The sequence below is a fragment of the Scatophagus argus genome, chromosome 5 (assembly GCF_020382885.2).
Source record: "Scatophagus argus isolate fScaArg1 chromosome 5, fScaArg1.pri, whole genome shotgun sequence".
Lineage (NCBI taxonomy): Eukaryota > Metazoa > Chordata > Actinopteri > Scatophagidae > Scatophagus > Scatophagus argus.
This window is the reverse complement of record NC_058497.1, coordinates 20110316-20133124: the sequence shown is the minus strand read 5'-3', so window position 1 is coordinate 20133124 and position 22809 is coordinate 20110316. Positions and strand designations below refer to the sequence as shown.

Here is a 22809-nt window from a genome sequence, read left to right as displayed (position 1 = left end):
GATTGATGGTGAATCACCAGAGTACAAGATCAATGATCGGAGTGTTTTGGTTCAGGTTTTGGTGGCACTTTTCCTTTTTATCAACTTTATACTTCTCACAACTTTTCTAATGAAGGCTCACTTCTACACAACCATGCGATATATATTATTTGCTATTACACTATTGTCTGATTGTGCGTTTTTAGTCATATCTAATATCCTGCTAATTTTAGCAAATTTTCAATACACCATTCAAATGTGGCTGTGCCTTATTATATTCATCATGGTGTCTGTGTACACTTTTGTCACACCAGTTACTCTGACAGCAATGACCCTGGAGCGCTACGTGGCCATTTGCATGCCCCTCCGACATGCAGAGCTGTGCTCCACACGCAGTGCTCTGTACTGCATCCTCATCATTCACGGCCTCAGCTCTGTACCCTGCATTATTATTCTGTCCATCTTCTTTTCAACTGCCACCCTCAGCGTTTTCAGACAAAACAATGTCTGCAGTGCGGATGTTTTCACCCATCAAAACTGGCAGAGTCATCTTAGGTCAGCTGTCTTTCAGTTTTACTTCTTGATCATGTTTATTACTATTATATTCTGTTATGTTAAAATAATGAAAGTGGCCAAAGCGGCATCAGGTGAGAATAAAAAGTCCACATGGAAAGGACTCAGAACTGTAATTCTTCATGCTTTCCAGCTGCTGCTGTGTATCACACAGTTTTGGTGCCCGTTCATAGAAGCAGCTGCACTTAAAATTGATTACATGTTATATGTTAATATCAGGTTCTTCAATTTTATCATATTTAATCTTATTCCAAGATGTTTGAGCCCTCTGATTTATGGCCTCAGGGATGACAAGTTTTTTCTTGCACTGAAACACCTTATTTCCTGTGGCTTTGTCAAGAATCCTCAGATTTGACACTTTAACACCATGACTCTCTCACAGAATGACTGACTGCACAGAAATGTATCTTACTTACTGAAATGCTTTCATCTGATCAACAAGTAATAAGTAAATATGACCTCAATTCAAGAATCAGCAAATGTAATAGCTTTGCACCAGTGGTAGTTTATGTGTGCTGTCACATACTTTTTAACACTACCGTTAAATAAACATTTCTGAAAAGCAGACTGTATAAAGTAGAGCATATATATTAAAGCTAATGGCATTTTGACATCAGTGGTGTCTCAACATTGAATTTAAATGTAAAATTCTACACTGAAACTGCTTCTCAGTGACATTGAAGATCTGACGGTAAACGGTAAAACGGATGGTCAATGGATTGCATTTACGGAGGGCACGGTGGTGCAGTGGTTAGCACTGCATAGCAAGAGGGTTCCAGCCCCCCAGTCCGCCCTTTTGTGTGGAGTTTGCATGTTCTCCCTGTGCCTGTGTGGGTTTTCTCCGGCTTCCTCCCACAATACCAAAAACATGCACATGAGGTTAATTGGTTAATTGGCTACATTGGCCCTGAGAGTGAGAGACTGTGATTGTCTGTCTTTGTGTGTCAGCCCTGCAATCGACTGGCAACCAGTCCAGGGTGAACCCCGCCTCTTGCCCATAGTCAGCTGGGATAGGCTCCAGCCCCTCCTCGACCCTGATGGATAAGCGGTGTAGAAAATCTCCTCAGTGCGCTCTACAACACATGTCACATTCACATTTTTAACTTGCAAGATGCTGGCCTGCTCATCCAACACACTGTCAACGATTTCCTTTGGGATTAGTAAAATGAGTAAGATTAAGTACTGTCTTATCTTATCAGAGAGACCACAGCACCTCCTGAGCCTCAGCCTCCCTATTCTGTAACATTTATCATTGCAAACAAAACCTTATTTTCTTACACGATATTTAGTTTACTGAATTTCACAATAAATATCAAACACGCATGTGTAAACATGGCATTCATTCTTTAGGTTGGTTGTTCTCAAACTTTTTCATGCCAGGGACCTTTAGACCACAGACCCCAGCTCATAAGATTTTGCCCCAGGGTCCCAAGGCTGTTAAAAATTTTGATATTCAATGTTTTGTCCTTTATATTACGACAACTACCTGTATATCATGTTTATAGTATATCTGTAGCATAGACACCTGTACATACCCTGTACATACTGTAAATTACTGTATATCTGGCACTTACTGCTTATTGGACTTCTGGTTAGATGCCAAACTGCGTTTCGTTGCATTGTACTTGTACATGTGTAATGACAATAAAGTTGAATCTAATCTAATCTAATCTTTATTACAGAAATACATGAAACCAATGACCAAAATAATCATACATTTTGTCATTGTTATTTATACAATGAATATAGTCTGAGCTATGACCCCTCCTAAAATTTCAACACAGGCAGATTTTTAAAATAAGAATCTAATGACAGATGTGGCTTAAGTTTTTCAAACAAGACGACTTTTCATTTGATTCTTGATTTCTGAATTTACAGGGTGAACTTGAATGCCCATGAATTCACTGTTGGTGCCCACGTGAAGTACACTTGAATGAGCCAACTCCAGCACACATACACACAGCCAGAAACAGTGGGCCTATCAGTGACACCAGAGGCATTTGCTGTTGTGACTATTTCGACACAAACCCTTGACATATCAAAAGATGGATGACACATCTCAAATGTACAAAAGTGAAGCCAAAATATTGTGGGGGTATGACAGCTGCCTTCTTGCACTCATGATGTCGTTGGGAGCCCTCGACTCTGCAGTAGCGATCGGGTGGCAGAGCTGTTTGTGGGATCAATTTCCTCCTACCTCTACACCTGTCTGAAACAACTGCAAGCAACACTCAGCTGTCATTCATGATGTTTCACCGCCTTTTTAATAGCATCAAATAACTAATTAAAAACAAACTTGTCGACAAAATGGGCACTTGAAACTACATTGTGATAAGAAGTGCTGAAAATGACAGACGCCAACCATTTGATGTGTTCTTTGACATTTCAGTTTGAGCCTCTAGGGGGACATCGAGATATTTTGATTTCACTTTACGGGAGCTCTCATTTCACCCATCTTCATGAAGAATCAGCGGTACGAACTTTTACACAGCAGTGTGGTGGTAGCCTTGAGAGATTCACTCCCCAAACAGAAAATCTACCTGCATTAGCAGGTGCTAATTTCAGAATGTGAAGTAGGTCACGCAGCTCGTCCACAAATCTGTAGGTTGGTGGTTCGATCTCCAGAAGTGCCCATGTTAAATACACCAAACTCCAATTTGTTGTGTAAGTTTATCTGTCAATAGAAATATTTTGGGTGTGCCTTGTATCAAAACCTCTGAATTGCTCTTCATGAGCAGGTCCAGTCCTTGCAAGGTGTGAACCCTTCATGTGTTCCCTCAGAGGACACATCATGTCTTTAATGACAACATTTGAATCAAAGTTCACAGTAACTCAACTGTCAAATTTTATGTCAAAAGATAGTGTTACAAAATACAGCACATGTATACCATCACATTTGCTAGCTCTAGAGATGAGCTGCTTCTCACAGTCGGTGTCACTTTAAAACCAACAATCCAACATTCACAGCCACTTCATGCAGTGATTTTTCGGCTTTACATAAGTTTGAGAGTCCAATGAGATATAAATTCAGTTTTCTGTTTACATACACAACACATAACCAGGCCCTAAAGATGGCCCTCGAACTTAAACCTGTAAAAATGATGTGTACAGAAAGTGTGTGTCACAAGTAAGTTTAATGTTTGTGGGAAAACATCTCTTCATCACACAGAGCACATAACTATGCTTACTATGACCTGTGAGGTTTGTTGCTAACAACAACTACTGATGATGTCACAGTGGTGAGCAAACTGACTTTTGTCCCTCTTGTGTTATAGTAGCCTCTTTATAGTCTTCATACACAGTCCTCTGTCAGAAGGCTGCATGGAGCTCAGCAGGAGCAGGGATGGTTTGGTAATCTGACAGCTTCATGTACTTTAACCTGTTGATTTGTATTTGTCAAATTTATTGTACATATAGGAAATGTTATATTGATGATGAAAATTTCAGCAATTGCTGCCATTGTTAAACTGAGTTTTGTACAACAGAAAATCTGACACAGTTTAGTCCTTGTTAAGTTCCTGAATCTTAGGCCTGTCTTTAGAGCTCGATGAATTGGCTGTGTCTGAAACCCTTGTATATTTCAGAACTATATGGAGGCAAATAACTCTCAGATTGATGGTGAATCACCAGAGTACAAGATCGATGATCGGAGTGTTTTCGTTCAGGTTTTGGTGGCACTTTTCCTTTGTATCAACTTCATACTTTTCACAACTTTTTTAATGAAGGCTCACTTCTACACAACCATGCGATATATATTATTTGCTATTACACTATTGTCTGATTGTGCGTTTTTAGTCATATCTAATGTCCTGCTAATTTTAACAAATTTTCAATACACCATTCAAATGTGGCCGTGCCTTATTATATTCATCATGGTGTCTGTGTACACTTTTGTCACACCAGTTACTCTGACAGCAATGACCCTGGAGCGCTACGTGGCCATTTGCATGCCCCTCCGACATGCAGAGCTGTGCTCCACACGCAGCGCTCTGTACTGCATCCTCATCATTCACGGCCTCAGCTCTGTACCCTGCATTATTATTCTGTCCATCTTCTTTTCAACTGCCACCCTCAGCGTTTTCAGACAAAACAACATCTGCACTGCAGATGTTTTCACCCACCAAAACTGGCAGAGTCATCTTAGGTCAGCTGTCTTTCAGTTTTACTTCTTGATCATGTTTATTACTATTATATTCTGTTATGTTAAAATAATGAAAGTGGCCAAAGCGGCATCAGGTGAGAATAAAAAGTCCACATGGAAAGGACTCAGAACTGTAATCCTTCATGCTTTCCAGCTCCTGCTGTGTATCACACAGTTTTGGTGCCCGTTCATAGAAGAAGCTTTACTTAAAATTGATTACATGTTATTTGCTAAGATCAGGTACTTCAATTATATCATGTTTAATCTTATTCCAAGATGTTTGAGCCCCCTGATTTATGGCCTCAGGGATGACAAGTTTTTTCTTGCACTGAAACACCGTATTTCCTGTGGCTTTGTCAAGAATCCTCAGATTTGACACTTTAACACCATGACTCTCTCACAGAATGACTGAATGCACAGAAATGTATCTTACTTACTGAAATGCTTTAATTTGATCAACCTGTAAAAATGATGTGTACAGAAAGTGTGTGTCACAAGTAAGTTCAATGTTTGTGGGAAAACATCTCTTCATCACACAGAGCACATAACTATGCTTACTATGGCCTGTGAGGTTTGTTGCTAACAACAACTACTGATGATGTCACAGTGGTGAGCAAACTGACTTTTGTCCCTCTTGTGTTATAGTAGCCTCTTTATAGTCTTCATACACAGTCCTCTGTCAGAAGGCTGCATGGAGCTCAGCAGGAGCAGGGATGGTTTGGTAACCTGACAGCTTCATGTACTTTAACCTTTTGATGTGTATTTGTCAAATTTATTGTACATATAGAAAATGTTATATTGATGATGAAAATTTCAACAATTGCTGCCATTGTTAAAAGCCAAACTGAGTTTTGTACAACAGAAAATCTGACACAGTTTAGTCCTTGTTAAGTTACTGAATCTTAGGCCTGTCTTTAGAGCTCGATGAATTGGCTGTGTCTGAAACCCTTGTATATTTCAGAACTATATGGAGGCAAATAACTCTCAGATTGATGGTGAATCACCAGAGTACAAGATCAGTGATCGGAGTGTTTTCGTTCAGGTTTTGGTGGCACTTTTCCTTTTTATCAACTTCATACTTTTCTCAACATTTTTAATGAAGGCTCACTTCTACACAACCATGCGATATATATTATTTGCTATTACACTATTGTCTGATTGTGCGTTTTTAGTCATATCTAATATCCTGCTAATTTTAACAAATTTTCAATACACCCTTCAAATGTGGCTGTGCCTTATTATATTCATCATGGTGTCTGTGTACACTTTTGTCACACCAGTTACTCTGACAGCAATGACCCTGGAGCGCTACGTGGCCATTTGCATGCCCCTCCGACATGCAGAGCTGTGCTCCACACGCAGCGCTCTGTACTGCATCCCCATCATTCACGGCCTCGGCTCTGTACCCTGCATTATTATTGTGTCCATCTTCTTTTCAACTGCCACCCTCAGCGTTTTCAGACAAAACAATATCTGCACTGCGGATGTTTTCACCCATCAAAACTGGCAGAGTCATCTTAGGTCAGCTGTCTTTCAGTTTTACTTCTTGATCATGTTTATTACTGTTATATTCTGTTATGTTAAAATAATGAAAGTGGCCAAAGCGGCATCAGGTGAGAATAAAAAGTCCACATGGAAAGGACTCAGAACTGTAATTCTTCATGCTTTCCAACTGCTGCTGTGTATCACACAGTTTTGGTGCCCGTTCATAGAAGCAGCTGCACTTAAAATTGATTTCATGTTATTTGCTAACATCAGGTACTTCAATTATATCATGTTTAATCTTATTCCAAGATGTTTGAGCCCTCTGATTTATGGCCTCAGAGATGACAAGTTTTTTCTTGCACTGAAACACCTTATTTCCTGTGGCTTTGTCAAGAATCCTCAGATTTGACACTTTAACACCATGACTCTCACAGAATGACTGACTGCACAGAAATGTATCTTACTTACTGAAATGCTTTAATCTGATCAACAAGTAATAAGTAAATATGACCTCAATTCAAGATTTAGCAAATGTAATAGCTTTGCACCAGTGGTAGTTTATGTGTGCTGTCACGTACTTTTTAACACTACCGTTAAATAAACATTTCTGAAAAGCGGACTGTATAAAGTAGAACATATATATTAAAGCTAATGGCATTTTGACATCAGTGGTGCCTCAACATTGAATTTAAATGTAAAATTCTACATTGAAACTGCTTCTTCTCAGTGACATTGAAGAACTGACACCATCTCCTCTTGAGGTGTTGGTAAATGGTAAAACGGATGGTCAATGGATTGCATTTAAGGAGGGCACGGTGGTGCAGTGGTTAGCACTGCATAGCAAGAGGGTTCCAGCCCCCCAGTCCGCCCTTTTGTGTGGAGTTTGCATGTTCTCCCTGTGCCTGTGTGGGTTTTCTCCGGCTTCCTCCCACAACACCAAAAACATGCGCATTAGGTTCATTGGTTAATTGGCTACATTGGCCCTGAGAGTGAGAGACTGTGATTGTCTGTCTTTGTGTGTCAGCCCTGCAATCGACTGGCAACCAGTCCAGGGTGAACCCCGCCTCTTGCCCGTAGTCAGCTGGGATAGGCTCCAGCCCCTCCTCGACCCTGATGGATAAGCAGTGTAGAAAATCTCCTCAGTGCGCTCTACAACACATGTCACATTCACATTTTTAACTTGCAAGATGCTGGCCTGCTCATCCAACACACTGTCAACGATTTCCTTTGGGATCAGTAAAATAAGTAAGATTAAGTACTGTCTTATCTTATCAGAGAGACCACAGCACCTCCTGAGCCTCAGCCTCCCTATTCTGTAACATTTATCATTGTAAACAAAACCTTACTTTCTTACACGATATTTAGTTTACTAAACAGCTGTGAGACTGTTGAACTCTGGAGGACATCTGTAGCCCCTGCTGCCAACCTCATACCTCACTCTACCTGCATTAGCAGGTGTTAATTTCAGAATGTGAAGTAGGTCGCGCAGCTCGTCCACTAATCTGTAGGTTGGTGGTTCGATCTCCAGAAGTGCCCTTGTTAAATACACCAAACTCAGATTTGTTGTGTAAGTTTATCTGTCAATAGAAATATTTTGGGTGTGCTTTGTATCAAAACCTCTGAATTGCTCTTCATGAGCAGGTCCAGTCCTTGCAAGGTGTGAACCCTTCATGTGTTCGCTCAGAGGACACATCATGTCTTTGATGGTCTGTGACCACAAGCGTGGCACCAGGACTCGTACAAGGCTTGGAGACGTGGGTCAGGAATGGGACCTCGACACGGGCTCCTGTATGCCCCAAACATGTTGGTGAAATCAAAAGTTATCTACTACCATCATGTATTGTTACTATTCTTATGTACTGTAGAGGGGAAAATATCATGACAGCTATAAAACTCAAGAAGTCTTCCCAAGTGAGACTTTTTTTACCCTGTGGACAGGGCGGTAATGTTTTCTGATATGTGTTACCGATATTATTATGAAATATATAGAAAAACGATTTTTTTTTTTCTAATTATTTAAATTTGTGAATAAATTCATTACAAATCCTTGTGATCATATCATTGTGTTTTTGTTATTTTTTATTGACTTCCAAAATAAACAACAGACAAATATTTAAAATGGAAATGATTCACTCTAGTGAAATCAGACACAGTGCTGCAAATGCCACCAATAATACAGTAAAACAAAATTGTATGACAACATTTGAATAGAAGTTCACAGTAACTCAACTGTCAAATTTTATGTCAAAAGATCACTGGGCATAAAATGTCTCTTGAGTTAATATACTGTGTATGTCCAAATGTTTATATTAGTGTAGTGTTTCAGAACACAGAAATACAGAACATGTATAGTAAAAAGTCACCACCAAGCATTATACTCCTCTCATGGTGCTGACCAACCCCACAACAGCAGCTGGAGAGCATGAAGAATTACAGTTCTGAGCTTTTTATTCTGATGCCGCTTTGGCCACTTTCATTATTTTAACATAACAGAATACAATAATAATGAACATGATCAAGAAGTAAAACTGACTGATAGCTGACCTAAAATGACGCAGCCAGTTTTGATGGGTGAAAACATCCGCAGTGCAGACGTTGTTTTGTCTGAAAATGCTCAAGGTGGCAGTTGAAAAGAAGATAGACAGAATAATAATGCAGGGTACAGAGCTGAGGCCATGAATGATGAGGATGCAGTACAGAGCGTCTCTCTGTAACATCTAGATTAGATTAGATTCAACTTTATTGTCATTACACATGTACAAGTACAATGCAACGAAACGCAGTTTGGCATCTAACCAGAAGTGCAATAAGCAGTAAGTGCCAGATATACAGTAATTTACAGTAATTTACATATACAGGTAGTTGTCATAATATACAGAGATTCTAAGTACTATGAACATACTATACAGATGGATATGTGCTTAAATGTGCATCCAGTGTAGGCAGAAACTATAACACAATTTACAAATGATATTTACAGATGTTAAATTAACTATAAATCACTAGTGCAAAGGACAATATGGTGTGTACAGCGATAGGCAGTAGGCTAACTATATTAACAGTGAGGTAGAGGAACTAGTGCAACACTCAGTACGTAGTACTCAGTTAGGAGAGGGTGGTGTAGTGGAGTGTGGTGTAGGGTGAGGGTGTTAGTGGGGGGCTGAGTTCAGTACGGAGACAGCCCTGGGGAAGAAGCTGTTGCTCAGTCTGCTGGTCCTGGCCTTGAGGCTCCTGAAGCGCCTGCCAGACGGCAAGAGTGCAAATAGACCACGAGCGGGGTGGGAGGTCCTTGAGGATGCTGCGAGCTCGACGCAGACAGCGTTTCCTTGCAAACAAAACCTTACTTTCTTACACTATATTTAGTTTACTGAATTTCACAATAAATATCAAACACGCATATGTAAACATGGCATTCATTCTTTAGGTTGGTTGTTCTCAAACTTTTTCATGCCAGGGACCTTTAGACCACAGACCCCAGCTCATAAGATTTTGCCCCAGGGTCCCAAGGCTGTTAAAAATTTTAATATTCAATGTTTTACCCTGTATATTACGACAACTACCTGTATATCATGTTTATAGTATATCTGTAGCATAGACACCTGTACATACCCTGTACATACTGTAAATTACTGTATATCTGGCACTTACTGCTTATTGCACTTCTGGTTAGATGCCAAACTGCGTTTCGTTGCATTGTACTTGTACATGTGTAATGACAATAAAGTTGAATTTAATCTAATCTAGATGTTACAGAATAGGGAGGCTGAGGCTCAGGAGGTGCTGTGGTCTCTCTGATAAGATAAGACAGTACTTAATCTTACTTATTTCACTAATCCCAAAGGAAATTGTTGACAGTATGTTGGATGAGCAGGCCAGCATCTTGCAAGTTAAAAATGTGAATGTGGCATGTGTTGTAGAGAGCACTGAGGAGATTTTCTACACCGCTTATCCATCAGGGTCGAGGAGGGGCACAAAAGGGCGGACTGGGGGGCTGGAACCCTCTTGCTATGCAGTGCTAACCACTTCACCACCGTGCCCTCCGTAAATGCAATCCATTGACCATCCGTCTTACCATTTACCACCACCTCAAGAGGAGGTGGTGTCAGTTCTTCAATGTCACGGAGAAGCAGTTTCAATGTAGAATTTTACATTTAAATTCAATGTTGAGGCACCACTGATGTCAAAATGCCATTAGCTTTAATATATATGTTCTACTTTATACAGTCCGCTTTTCAGAAATGTTTATTTAACGGTAGTGTTAAAAAGTACGTGACAGCACACATAAACTACCACTGGTGCAAAGCTATTACATTTGCTGATTCTTGAATTGAGGTCATATTTATTTATTACTTGTTGATCAGATGAAAGCATTTCAGTAAGTAAGATACATTTCTGTGCATTCAGTCATTCTGTGAGAGAATCATGGTGTTAAAGTGTCAAATCTGAGGATTCTTGACAAAGCCACAGGAAATAAGGTGTTTCAGTGCAAGAAAAAACTTGTCATCCCTGAGGCCATAAATCAGAGGGCTCAAACATCTTGGAATAAGATTAAATATGATGAAATTGAAGAACCTGATATTAGCATATAACATGTAATCAATTTTAAGTACAGCTGCTTCTATGAACGGGCACCAAAACTGTGTGATACACAGCAGCAGCTGGAAAGCATGAAGAATTACAGTTCTGAGTCCTTTCCATGTGGACTTTTTATTCTCACCTGATGCCGCTTTGGCCACTTTCATTATTTTAACATAACAGAATACAGTAATAATGAACATGATCAAGAAGTAAAACTGAAAGACAGCTGACCTAAAATGACTCTGCCAGTTTTGATGGGTGAAAACATCTGAAGTGCAGATGTTGTTTTGTCTGAAAACGCTGAGGGTGGCAGTTGAAAAGAACATGGACAGAATAATAATGCAGGGTACAGAGCCGAGGCCGTGAACGATGGGGATGCAGTACAGAGCGCTGCGTGTGGAGCACAGCTCTGCATGTCGGAGGGGCATGCAAATGGCCACGTAGCGCTCCAGGGTCATTGCTGTCAGAGTAACTGGTGTGACAAAACTGTACACAGACAACATGATGAATAAAATAAGGCACGGCCACATTTGAATGGCATATCGAAAATTTGCTAAAATTATCAGGGTATTAGATATGACTAAAAACGCACAATCAGACAATAGTGTAATAGCAAATAATATATATCGCATGGTTGTGTAGAAGTGAGCCTTCATTAAAAAAGTTGAGAAAAGTATGAAGTTGATAAAAAGGAAAAGTGCCACCAAAACCTGAACGAAAACACTCCGATCATTGATCTTGTACTCTGGTGATTCACCATCAATCTGAGAGTTATTTGCCTCCATATAGTCCTGAAATATACAAGGGTTTCAGACACAGCCAATTCATCGAGCTCTAAAGACAGGCCTAAGATTCAGTAACTTAACAAGGACTAAACTGTGTCAGATTTTCTGTTGTACAAAACTCAGTTTGGCTTTTAACAATGGCAGCAATTGCTGAAATTTTCATCATCAATATAACATTTTCTATATGTACAATAAATTTGACAAATACACATCAAAAGGTTAAAGTACATGAAGCTGTCAGGTTACCAAACCATCCCTGCTCCTGCTGAGCTCCATGCAGCCTTCTGACAGAGGACTGTGTATGAAGACTATAAAGAGGCTACTATAACACAAGAGGGACAAAAGTCAGTTTGCTCACCACTGTGACGTCATCAGTAGTTGTTGTTAGCTACAAACCTCACAGGCCATAGTAAGCATAGTTATGTGCTCTGTGTGATGAAGAGATGTTTTCCCACAAACATTAAACTTACTTGTGACACACACTTTCTGTACACATCATTTTTACAGGTTTAAGTTCGAGGGCCATCTTTAGGGCCTGGTTATGTGTTGTGTATGTAAACAGAAAACTGAATTTAAATCTCAATGGACTCTCAAACTTATGTAAAGCCGAAAAATCACTGCATGAAGTGGCTGTGAATGTTGGATTGGTGGTTTTAAAGTGACACTGACTGTGAGAAGCAGCCCCTCCAATGGTAGAGTCAGGCAGATGTGTCTTCCAGAGATATTTGACCATCCGACAAGCACTTCTGACTATACTGAGCACACTGACATCTCTTAGCTGTCAGGGACATGCAGCTGTCAGGTCAGCCTGATTCAGGAGAAGGATAGGTGGTGGGTGGGTCTCATTCCCAAGATGTCAAAACTGACACTTTGGTTTGATTTGTTGGTTTGTGGGTGTTCAGTCTTACCAAATGACAGATTGATATTATCTTAAGAGTTTTTAGAAGTGATTTTCTCAAGAACTGGCTCGCCAACACAATCAGTTTCGAAGGCCAACTCTGGATTCATGAAGGCAAACTCTGCAGGATTAATGAAGCACACAAAATATGCAACAAAACTACATTTATTTTAAGTAGTAAAACTGACTGATAGCTGAACATTTCCACAGCACATGTTTTACCCTGGGTATAGAAGTCATGGAGGTGACTGGTCACTATAAAGAAGGATGCCAAGAGGTGAGCAGGAAGCATTTGTCTTTGCAAGCTGAGGGCTGAGCCGAGGTATCTTTAACTTGTTGTGAAATACTATAGATGTGTATTTACTCAAAGAGTTAAAGCAAGGCGTCTGGACTTGTGAACATTGGCTTGAAGACGTTTCGCTGCTAATCCAAGCAGCTTCATCAGTTCTGTATGTATAGATGTGTATTTGTTCTGGTCAAAACTAATTCCACCTGTTACTACTGTTAGACCATTTTCTGAGTTATAATGTGATTATATTACAGTTTATTACAGTTTAGATGATGATACATGATTTCTCGATTTCGGCCCTGGCTTCACAGCCATATCCTTTTGTGTTTACACATGATTTTGAAACATATGGCCGAAAATAACTTAGCATTTGCCAGTGCATCCTCAGTGAGAGTGATCTCTGAACGAGTGATTTTAGTTCAGGTTTTGATTGCAATTTTCCTTTGCATCAACTCTATGCTCATCATGACCTTTTTTAATGAAGGATTATTTCTACAGAAACATGCGCTACATCTTGTTTGCAACCACATTGCTGTGTGACTGTCCTGAAAAAATCTCTCTCTCTCGTCTGTTTCTATTTTATTGTTCCTATGCAGGGCGGCATGGTGGTGCAGTGGTTAGTACTGTTGCCTCATAGCAAGAGGGTTCCAGGTTCGAATCCCGGTCTGGGCCCTTCTATGTGGAGTTTGCATGTTCTCCCTGTGCCTGTGTGGGTTTTCTCCGGCTTCCTCCCACAATACCAAAAACATGCGCATTAGGTTCATTGGTTAATTGGCTACATTGGCCCTGAGAGTGAGAGACTGTGATTGTCTGTCTTTGTGTGTCAGCCCTGCAATCGACTGGCAACCAGTCCAGGGTGAACCCCGCCTCTTGCCCGTAGTCAGCTGGGATAGGCTCCAGCCCCTCCTCGACCCTTATGGATAAGCGGTGTAGAAAATCTCCTCAGTGCGCTCTACAACACATGTCACATTCACATTTTTAACTTGCAAGATGCTGGCCTGCTCATCAAACACACTGTCAACAATTTCCTTTGGGATTAGTAAAATAAGTAAGATTAAGTACTGTCTTATCTTATCAGAGAGACCACAGCACCTCCTGAGCCTCAGCCTCCCTATTCTGTAACATCTAGATTAGATTAGATTCAACTTTATTGTCATTACACATGTACAAGTACAATGCAACGAAACGCAGTTTGGCATCTAACCAGAAGTGCAATAAGCAGTAAGTGCCAGATATACAGTAATTTACAGTATGTACAGGGTATGTACAGGTGTCTATGCTACAGATATACTATAAACATGATATACAGGTAGTTGTCATAATATACAGAGATTCTAAGTACTATGAACATACTATACAGATTGATATGTGCTTAAATGTGCATCCAGTGTAGGCAGAAACTATAACACAATTTACAAATGATATTTACAGATGTTAAATTAACTATAAATCACTAGTGCAAAGGACAATATGGTGTGTACAGCGATAAGCAGTAGGCTAACTATATTAACAGTGAGATAGAGGAACTACTGCAACACTCAGTACGTAGTACTCAGTTAGGAGAGGGTGGTGTAGTGGAGTGTGGTGTAGGGTGAGGGTGTTAGTGGGGGGCTGAGTTCAGTACGGAGACAGCCCTGGGGAAGAAGCTGTTGCTCAGTCTGCTGGTCCTGGCCTTGAGGCTCCTGAAGCGCCTGCCAGACGGCAAGAGTGCAAATAGACCACGAGCGGGGTGGGAGGAGTCCTTGAGGATGCTGCGAGCTCGACGCAGACAGCGTTTCCTTGCAAACAAAACCTTACTTTCTTACACGATATTTAGTTTACTGAATTTCACAATAAATATCAAACACGCATATGTAAACATGGCATTCATTCTTTAGGTTGGTTGTTCTCAAACTTTTTCATGCCAGGGACCTTTAGACCACAGACCCCAGCTCATAAGATTTTTCCCCAGGGTCCCAAGGCTGTTAAAAATTTTAATATTCAATGTTTTACCCTGTATATTACGACAACTACCTGTATATGATGTTTATAGTATATCTGTAGCATAGACACCTGTACATACCCTGTACATACTGTAAATTACTGTATATCTGGCACTTACTGCTTATTGGACTTCTGGTTAGATGCCAAACTGCGTTTCGTTGCATTGTACTTGTACATGTGTAATGACAATAAAGTTGAATCTAATCTAATCTAATCTTTATTACAGAAATACATGAAACCAATGACCAAAATAATCATACATTTTGTCATTGTTATTTATACAATGAATATAGTCTGAGCTATGACCCCTCCTAAAATTTCAACACAGGCAGATTTTTAAAATAAGAATCTAATGGCAGATGTGGCTTAAGTTTTTCAAACAAGACGACTTTTCATTTGATTCTTGATTTCTGAATTTACAGGGTGAACTTGAATGCCCATGAATTCACTGTTGGTGCCCACGAGAAGTACACTTGAATGAGCCAACTCCAGCACACATACACACAGCCAGAAACAGTGGGCCTATCAGTGACACCAGAGGCACTTGCTGTTGTGACTATTTCGACACAAACCCTTGACATATCAAAAGATGGATGACACATCTCAAATGTACAAAAGTGAAGCCAAAATATTGTGGGGGTATGACAGCTGCCTTCTTGCACTCATGATGTCATTGGGAGCCCTCGACTCTGCAGTAGCGATCGGGTGGCAGAGCTGTTTGTGGGATCAATTTCCTCCTACCTCTACACCTGTCTGAAACAACTGCAAGCAACACTCAGCTGTCATTCATGATGTTTCACCACCTTTTTAATAGGATCAAATAACAAATTAAAAAAAACTTGTTGACAAAATGGGCACTTGAAACTACATTGTGATAAGAAGTACTGAAAATGACAGACGCCAACCATTTGATGTGTTCTTTGACATTTCAGTTTGAGCCTCTAGGGGGACATCGAGATATTTTGACCTCTGAATTGCTCTTCATGAGCAGGTCCAGTCCTTGCAAGGTGTGAACCCTTCATGTGTTCGCTCAGAGGACACATCATGTCTTTGATGGTCTGTGACCACAAGCGTGGCACCAGGACTCGTACAAGGCTTGGAGATGTGGGTCAGGAATGGGACCTCGACACGGGTTCCTGTATGCCCCAAACATGTTGGTGAAATCAAAAGTTATCTACTACCATCATGTATTGTTACTATTCTTATGTATTGTAGAGGGGAAAATATCATGACAGCTATAAAACTCAAGAAGTCTTCCCAAGTGAGACTTTTTTTACCCTGTGGACAGGGCGGTAATGTTTCCTGATATGTGTTACCGATATTATTATGAAATTTATAGAAAAACGAAATTTTTTTTTTCTAATTATTAAAATTTGTGAATAAATTCATTACAAATCCTTGTGATCATATCAGAATCAGAATCAGAATCAGAATCAGAATCAGAATCAGAATTCTTTATTTGTCACATGTGGATGTGCATCCACAGTGAAATGAAAAAAACAACACTCCTTTTAACAACTGTGCAAAAATACAAGAGAATAGAATAAAATAAAAAATAAAAAATAAAGATAGAGATCTAACCTCAGTGGCAGAGGGAATGTAAATATACATAAATATACATATCGTGTACATATAATTGTGTTTTTGTTTTTTATTATTGACTTCCAAAATAAAAAACAGACAAATATTTAAAATGGAAATGATTCACTCTAGTGAAATCAGACACAGTGCTGCAAATGTCACCAATAATACAGTAAAACAAAATTGTATGACAACATTTGAATAAAAGTTCACAGTAACTCAACTGTCAAATTTTATGTCAAAAAATTGCTGGACATAAAATGTCTCTTGAGTTAATATACTGTGTATGTCCAAATGTTTATATTAGTGTAGTGTTATAAAATACAGAACATGTATACTATCACATTTGCTAGCTCTTGAGATGTGTATCATGCAAAAAGTCACCACCAAGCATTATACTCCTCTGATGGTGCTGACCAACCCTACTGGCTCATGGACTACAGTGTGTACTAATCAAAGCAATGTAATCACATCTTAAAAACAAACTGGCCACCATGTGAGAACGATAGTTTTAATTTGTCAAATCTAAGGATTGGTTGTTCACAAAGCCACAGAAAGCGTAGTATTTCAGCGCAAGAAAAAACTTGTCATCCCTGAGTCCATAAATAAGAGGACTCAGAGATCTTGGAACAAGATTAAACATGATATAATCAAAGTACCTGACATCAATGAATAACCTGAAATTGATTTTAAGTACAGCTGCTTCTATGAACGGGCACCACATCTGTGTGAGACACAGCAGCAGCTGGAAAGCATGAAGAATTACAGTTCTGAGCCCTTTCCATGTGGACTTTTTATTCTCACCTGATGCCGCTTTGGCCACTTTCATTATTTTAACATAACAAAATACAATAATAATGAACATGATCAAGAAGTAAAACTGACTGATAGCTGACCTAAAATGACGCTGCCAGGTTTGATGGGTGAAAACATCTGAAGTGCAGACGTTGTTTTGTCTGAAAATGCTCAAGGTGGCAGTTGAAAAGAAGATGGACAGAATAATAATGCAGGGTACAGAGCTGAGGCCGTGAATGATGAGGATGCAGTACAGAGCGCTGCGTGTGGAGCACAGCTCTGCATGTCGGAGGGGCATGCAAATGGCCACGTAGCGCTCCAGGGTCATTGCTGTCAGAGTAACTGGTGTGACAAAAGTGTACACAGACAACATGATGAACATAATAAGACACGGCCACATTTCTATGGCAAAATAAAAATAGCTCATAACAAGCAGGGTATCTGTCAGGAACAGAAACGTACAATCAGACAATAGTGTAATAGCAAATAAGATATACCGCATGGTTGTGTAGAAGTAATCCTTCATAAAAAAAGTTGTGACCAGCGTAAAGTTGATGCAAAGGAAAAGTGCCACCAAAACCTGAACAAAAATGACCCGATCATTGATCTTCCTAACTGAGGATCCACCGATCTGAGAGTTATTTGCCTCCATATATTTGTGATTTATACAAGGGTTTCAGACAGTGCCTCAGTTCATTTAGCTCTAAAGACAGATCTAAAACTCAGTAACTTATCTAGGACTAAACTCAGTATAAATAAAAAAATTATCAACCAGATGCTCAGATTTTGCGTGGCACAACTTTTAACAACTCACGGCAGCAACTGGTCAAAGTTCCAAAGCAGCGACCGTTCAAACACAAACACAATACACATCAGTATAATGTTTGACAGAAACACATCAACAGGTCAAAGCACATGTAGCTGTCAGATTACCAAACCATCCCTGCTCCTGCTGAGCTCCATGCAGCCTTCTGACAGAGGACTGTGTATGAAGACTATAAAGAGGCTACTGTTACACAAGGGGGACTGTCTTTACTCACCACAGTGTTGATATCAGCAGTTGTTGCTAACAACAAAGCTCAAAGACCACAGTAAACATAGTTACTCACTTTGTCTGTCGGAGAGATGTGTTCCCACAAAAGTTAAACTTACTCATGACACACAGAACTGTACATGTGAGGCTTGCAGGTTCAAGCATGAGGACCAACTTAAAAGCCTGGTGATGTGTTGCATTACCAAGGCAAAACTGTTAATACAAGTTACAAATGTTACAAAAACTGTCAGGAGCAGACACATACACACAAAATGTAATGATGACTGGCTTTTTCACTGAAAACATCTGCCTCCTGGGAACAAAATGATGACTGACAGCTGACCTAAAATGACGCTGCCATCTTTTAATGAGGAATTGCTCCACAGTGCACAGGATTACAGAGCGCTGCGTGTGGAGCACAGCTCTGCATGTCGGAGGGGCATGCAAATGGCCACGTAGCGCTCCAGGGTCATTGCTGTCAGAGTAACTGGTGTGACAAAAGTGTACACAGACAACATGATGAACATAATAAGACACGGCCACATTTCTATGGCAAAATAAAAATAGCTCATAACGAGCAGGGTATTAATCATGACTCAAAATGTGCAATGAGACAATTGTGTAATAGCAAATAAGATATACCACATGGATGTGTAGAGGAAATCATTCATTCATTTTCTATGCTGCTTATCCGTCAGGGTCGTGGGGATCGCAGGTGACTTCGGGCAAAGACAGACAACCACAAACTCACACCTACGGGTAAGGTAGAGTAGTCAATTAACCTAATGTGCATATTTTTGGTATTGTGGGAGGAAGCCGGAGAACCTGGAGAAAACCCACGCAGGCACAGGGAGAACATGCAAACTCCACATAGAAGGGCCCAGACCGGGATTTGAACCTGGGACCCTCTTGCTATGATGTGACAGCACTAACCACTGCACCACCGTGCCGCCCTATAGAGGAAATTCTTCATAAAAAATGTTTTGACCACCATGAATTTGATGCAAAGAAACCTGAACCAAAATGATCCAATCATTTGCAAATACATGCATCAATGACTGGAGGAAGCTTCATTACATTTGACACAAATGCCCACTTGCACTCAAGGATGGGCTGAATTCTTAAATATTTGGTTGTCCAAGGACAAGCTCGCTAAGAGTTTGGAAGACATGTTTTTTTGGGGGGGGGGCAAAAGAATCCATCCACTAATTTAGACAAATTTCACATAAATGTCTCATAGGATGTAATGCTGAAGTGATGACATATTCAAAAAGTCAACAGTGGTCTTCATTGTGACATCATAATGTTCTGCTATTATGGCCATGATTCAGCACTCATAACTCAGTAACGGAAAAGGGAGTGTGTGAGTGGATTTCATATTTGGTCAGATGTTGGATTCGTATCCTCCTTGAAATTGTGCTGATTGTATAGGTATTCCACGCTGTCAAGTTGAAGACATGTGTGAAACATTTATGTTTTAGAATTTCTTTGTGGCAGCATCAAAATTTGAAGCATTGTAGTCTACCGCAAGCTTGTTGGTTTTGCTGATATTGAACTTCAGTTGCGGCACGGTGGTGCAGTGGTTAGCACTGTCGCTTAATAGCAAGCGGGTTTCAGGTTCGAATCCCGGTCTGGGCCCTTCTATGTGGAGTTTGCATGTTCTCCCTGTGCCTGCGTGGGTTTTCTCCGGGTACTCCGGCTTCCTCCCACAATACCAAAAACATGCACATTAGGTTAATTGGCTACTCTAAATTGCCCCTAGGTGTGAGCGTGAGAGTGTGTGGTTGTCTGTCTTTGTGTGTTGGCCCTGCGATTGACTGGCGACCAGTCCAGGGTGAACCCCGCCTCTCGCCCGTAGTCAGCTGGGATAGGCTCCAGCTCCCCCACGACCCTGACGGATAAGCGGTATAGAAAATGGATGGATGGATGGATGAACTTCAGTTGATTGTTGTTGCATCATGAGCTGAAGCCCTTTCTCAGACCTCTGCACAAAAGATTTTTAATGAAAAAGCCATGAAAACCCAGAGAACACCATCGCATGTGCATATTTTCTGATATGTGTTACTGATATTATTATGAAATTTCTAGAAAAACCAATTCATTATTTAAATTTGTGAATAAATTCATTACAAATCCTTGTGATCATATTATTGTGTTTTGTTTTTTTTTTATTGACTTCCAATTTAAACAACAGACAAATATTTAAAATGGAAATGATTCACTCTACTGAAATCAGACACAGTGTTGCAAATCCCACCAACAATACAGTAAAACAAAATTGTATGACAACATTTGAATAACTAACTCAACTGTCAAATTTTATGTCAAAAAATCGCTGGACATAAAATGTTAATATACTGTGTATGTCCAAATGTTTATATTAGTGTAGTGTTATAAAATACAGCACATGTATACTATCACATTTGCTAGCTCTAGAGATGTGTATCATGCAAAAAGTCACCACCAAGCATTATACTCCTCTGATGGTGCTGACCAACCCTACTGGCTCATGGACTACAGTGTGTACTAATCAAAGCAATGTAATCACATCTTAAAAACAAACTGGCCACCATGTGAGAACGATAGTTTTAATTTGTCAAATCTAAGGATTGGTTGTTCACAAAGCCACAGAAAGCGTAGTATTTCAGCGCAAGAAAAAACTTGTCATCCCTGAGTCCATAAATAAGAGGACTCAGAGATCTTGGAACAAGATTAAACATGATATAATTAAAGTACCTGACATCAATGAATAACCTGAAATTGATTTTAAGTACAGCTGCTTCTATGAACGGGCACCACATCTGTGTGAGACACAGCAGCAGCTGGAATACATGAAGAATTACAGTTCTGAGTCCTTTCCATGTGGACTTTTTATTCTCACCTGATGCTGCTTTGGCCACTTTCATTATTTTAACATAACAAAATACAATAATAAGGAACATGATCAAGAAGTAAAACTGACTGATAGCTGACCTAAAATGACGCTGCCAGGTTTGATGGGTGAAAACATCTGCAGTGCAGACATTGTTTTGTCTGAAAACGCTGAGGGTGGCAGTTGAAAAGAAGATGGACAGAATAATAATGCAGGGTACAGAGCTGAGGCCGTGAATGATGAGGATGCAGTACAGAGCGCTGCGTGTGGAGCACAGCTCTGCATGTCGGAGGGGCATGCAAATGGCCACGTAGCGCTCCAGGGTCATTGCTGTCAGAGTAACTGGTGTGACAAAAGTGTACACAGATAACATGATGAACATAATAAGACACAGCCACATTTCTATGGCAAAATAAAAATAGCTCATAACAAGCAGGGTATCTGTCAGGAACAGAAACGTACAATCAGACAATAGTGTAATAGCAAATAAGATATACCGCATGGTTGTGTAGAAGTAATCCTTCATAAAAAAAGTTGTGACCAGCGTAAAGTTGATGCAAAGGAAAAGTGCCACCAAAACCTGAACAAAAATGACCCGATCATTGATCTTCCTAACTGAGGATCCACCGATCTGAGAGTTATTTGCCTCCATATATTTGTGATTTATACAAGGGTTTTAGACAGTGCCTCAGTTCATTTAGCTCTAAAGACAGATCTAAAACTCAGTAACTTATCTAGCACTAAACTCAGTATAAATAAAAAAATTATCAACCAGATGCTCAGATTTTGCGTGGCACAACTTTTAACAACTCACGGCAGCAACTGGTCAAAGTTCCAAAGCAGCGACCGTTCAAACACAAACACAATACACATCAGTATAATGTTTGACAGAAACACATCAACAGGTCAAAGCACATGTAGCTGTCAGATTACCAAACCATCCCTGCTCCTGCTGAGCTCCATGCAGCCTTCTGACAGAGGACTGTGTATGAACACTATAAAGAGGCTACTGTTACACAAGGGGGACTGTCTTTACTCACCACAGTGTTGATATCAGCAGTTGTTGCTAACAACAAAGCTCAAAGACCACAGTAAACATAGTTACTCACTTTGTCTGTCGGAGAGATGTGTTCCCACAAAAGTTAAACTTACTCATGACACACAGAACTGTACATGTGAGGCTTGCAGGTTCAAGCATGAGGACCAACTTAAAAGCCTGGTGATGTGTTGCATTACCAAGGCAAAACTGTTAATACAAGTTACAAATGTGACAAAAACTGTCAGGAGCAGACACATACACACAAAATGTAATGATGACTGGCTTTTTCACTGAAAACATCTGCCTCCTGGGAACAAAATGATGACTGACAGCTGACCTAAAATGACGCTGCCATCTTTTAATGAGGAATTGCTCCACAGTGCACAGGATTACAGAGCGCTGCGTGTGGAGCACAGCTCTGCATGTCGGAGGGGCATGCAAATGGCCACGTAGCGCTCCAGAGTCATTGCTGTCAGAGTAACTGGTGTGACAAAAGTGTACACAGACACCATGATGAATATAATAAGACACGGCCACATTTCGATGGCAAAATAAAAATAGCTCATAACAAGCAGGGTATCTGTCAGGTGTGAGTTTGTGGTTGTCTGTCTTTGCCCGAAGTCACCTGCGATCAAAATGTGCAATGAGACAATTGTGTAATAGCAAATAAGATATACCACATGGATGTGTAGAGGAAATCATTCATTCATTTTCTATGCTGCTTATCCGTCAGGGTCGTGGGGATCGCAGGTGACTTCGGGCGAAGACAGACAACCAC

General features: G+C 40.2%; 4 protein-coding genes across 4 annotated transcripts; 1 reads left to right on the top strand and 3 right to left on the bottom strand.

Annotated features, from left to right (window-relative positions):
- The first annotated feature begins 4007 nt into the window (after positions 1-4007).
- LOC124059522 (odorant receptor 131-2-like) lies at positions 4008-5176 on the top strand. The gene has a single exon (XM_046389582.1). The coding sequence runs from the start codon at positions 4143-4145 to the stop codon at positions 5067-5069; it is 927 nt and encodes a 308-aa protein (XP_046245538.1). The 5' UTR covers positions 4008-4142; the 3' UTR covers positions 5070-5176.
- Positions 5177-10614: 5438 nt separating this feature from the next.
- Positions 10615-11541, bottom strand: LOC124059227 (odorant receptor 131-2-like). Its single transcript, XM_046389078.1, has one exon. It carries the CDS (start codon positions 11539-11541, stop codon positions 10615-10617), a length of 927 nt encoding a protein of 308 aa, XP_046245034.1.
- A 5070-nt stretch (positions 11542-16611) lies between these two features.
- On the bottom strand, positions 16612-18057 carry LOC124058990 (odorant receptor 131-2-like). The gene has a single exon (XM_046388648.1). It carries the CDS (start codon positions 17737-17739, stop codon positions 16804-16806), a length of 936 nt encoding a protein of 311 aa, XP_046244604.1. The 5' UTR covers positions 17740-18057; the 3' UTR covers positions 16612-16803.
- Positions 18058-20648: 2591 nt separating this feature from the next.
- On the bottom strand, positions 20649-21948 carry LOC124059066 (odorant receptor 131-2-like). Its single transcript, XM_046388813.1, has one exon. The coding sequence runs from the start codon at positions 21642-21644 to the stop codon at positions 20709-20711; it is 936 nt and encodes a 311-aa protein (XP_046244769.1). The 5' UTR covers positions 21645-21948; the 3' UTR covers positions 20649-20708.
- Between the last annotated feature and the right edge of the window lie 861 nt (positions 21949-22809).

Excerpts from the sequence above, each read along its gene's own strand:
- LOC124059227 (XM_046389078.1), bottom strand. The coding sequence starts at position 11,541 with ATGGAGGCAAATAACTCTCAGATTGATGGTGAATCACCAGAGTACAAG.
- LOC124059522 (XM_046389582.1), top strand. The coding sequence starts at position 4,143 with ATGGAGGCAAATAACTCTCAGATTGATGGTGAATCACCAGAGTACAAG.
- LOC124058990 (XM_046388648.1), bottom strand. The coding sequence starts at position 17,739 with ATGGAGGCAAATAACTCTCAGATCGGTGGATCCTCAGTTAGGAAGATC.
- LOC124059066 (XM_046388813.1), bottom strand. The coding sequence starts at position 21,644 with ATGGAGGCAAATAACTCTCAGATCGGTGGATCCTCAGTTAGGAAGATC.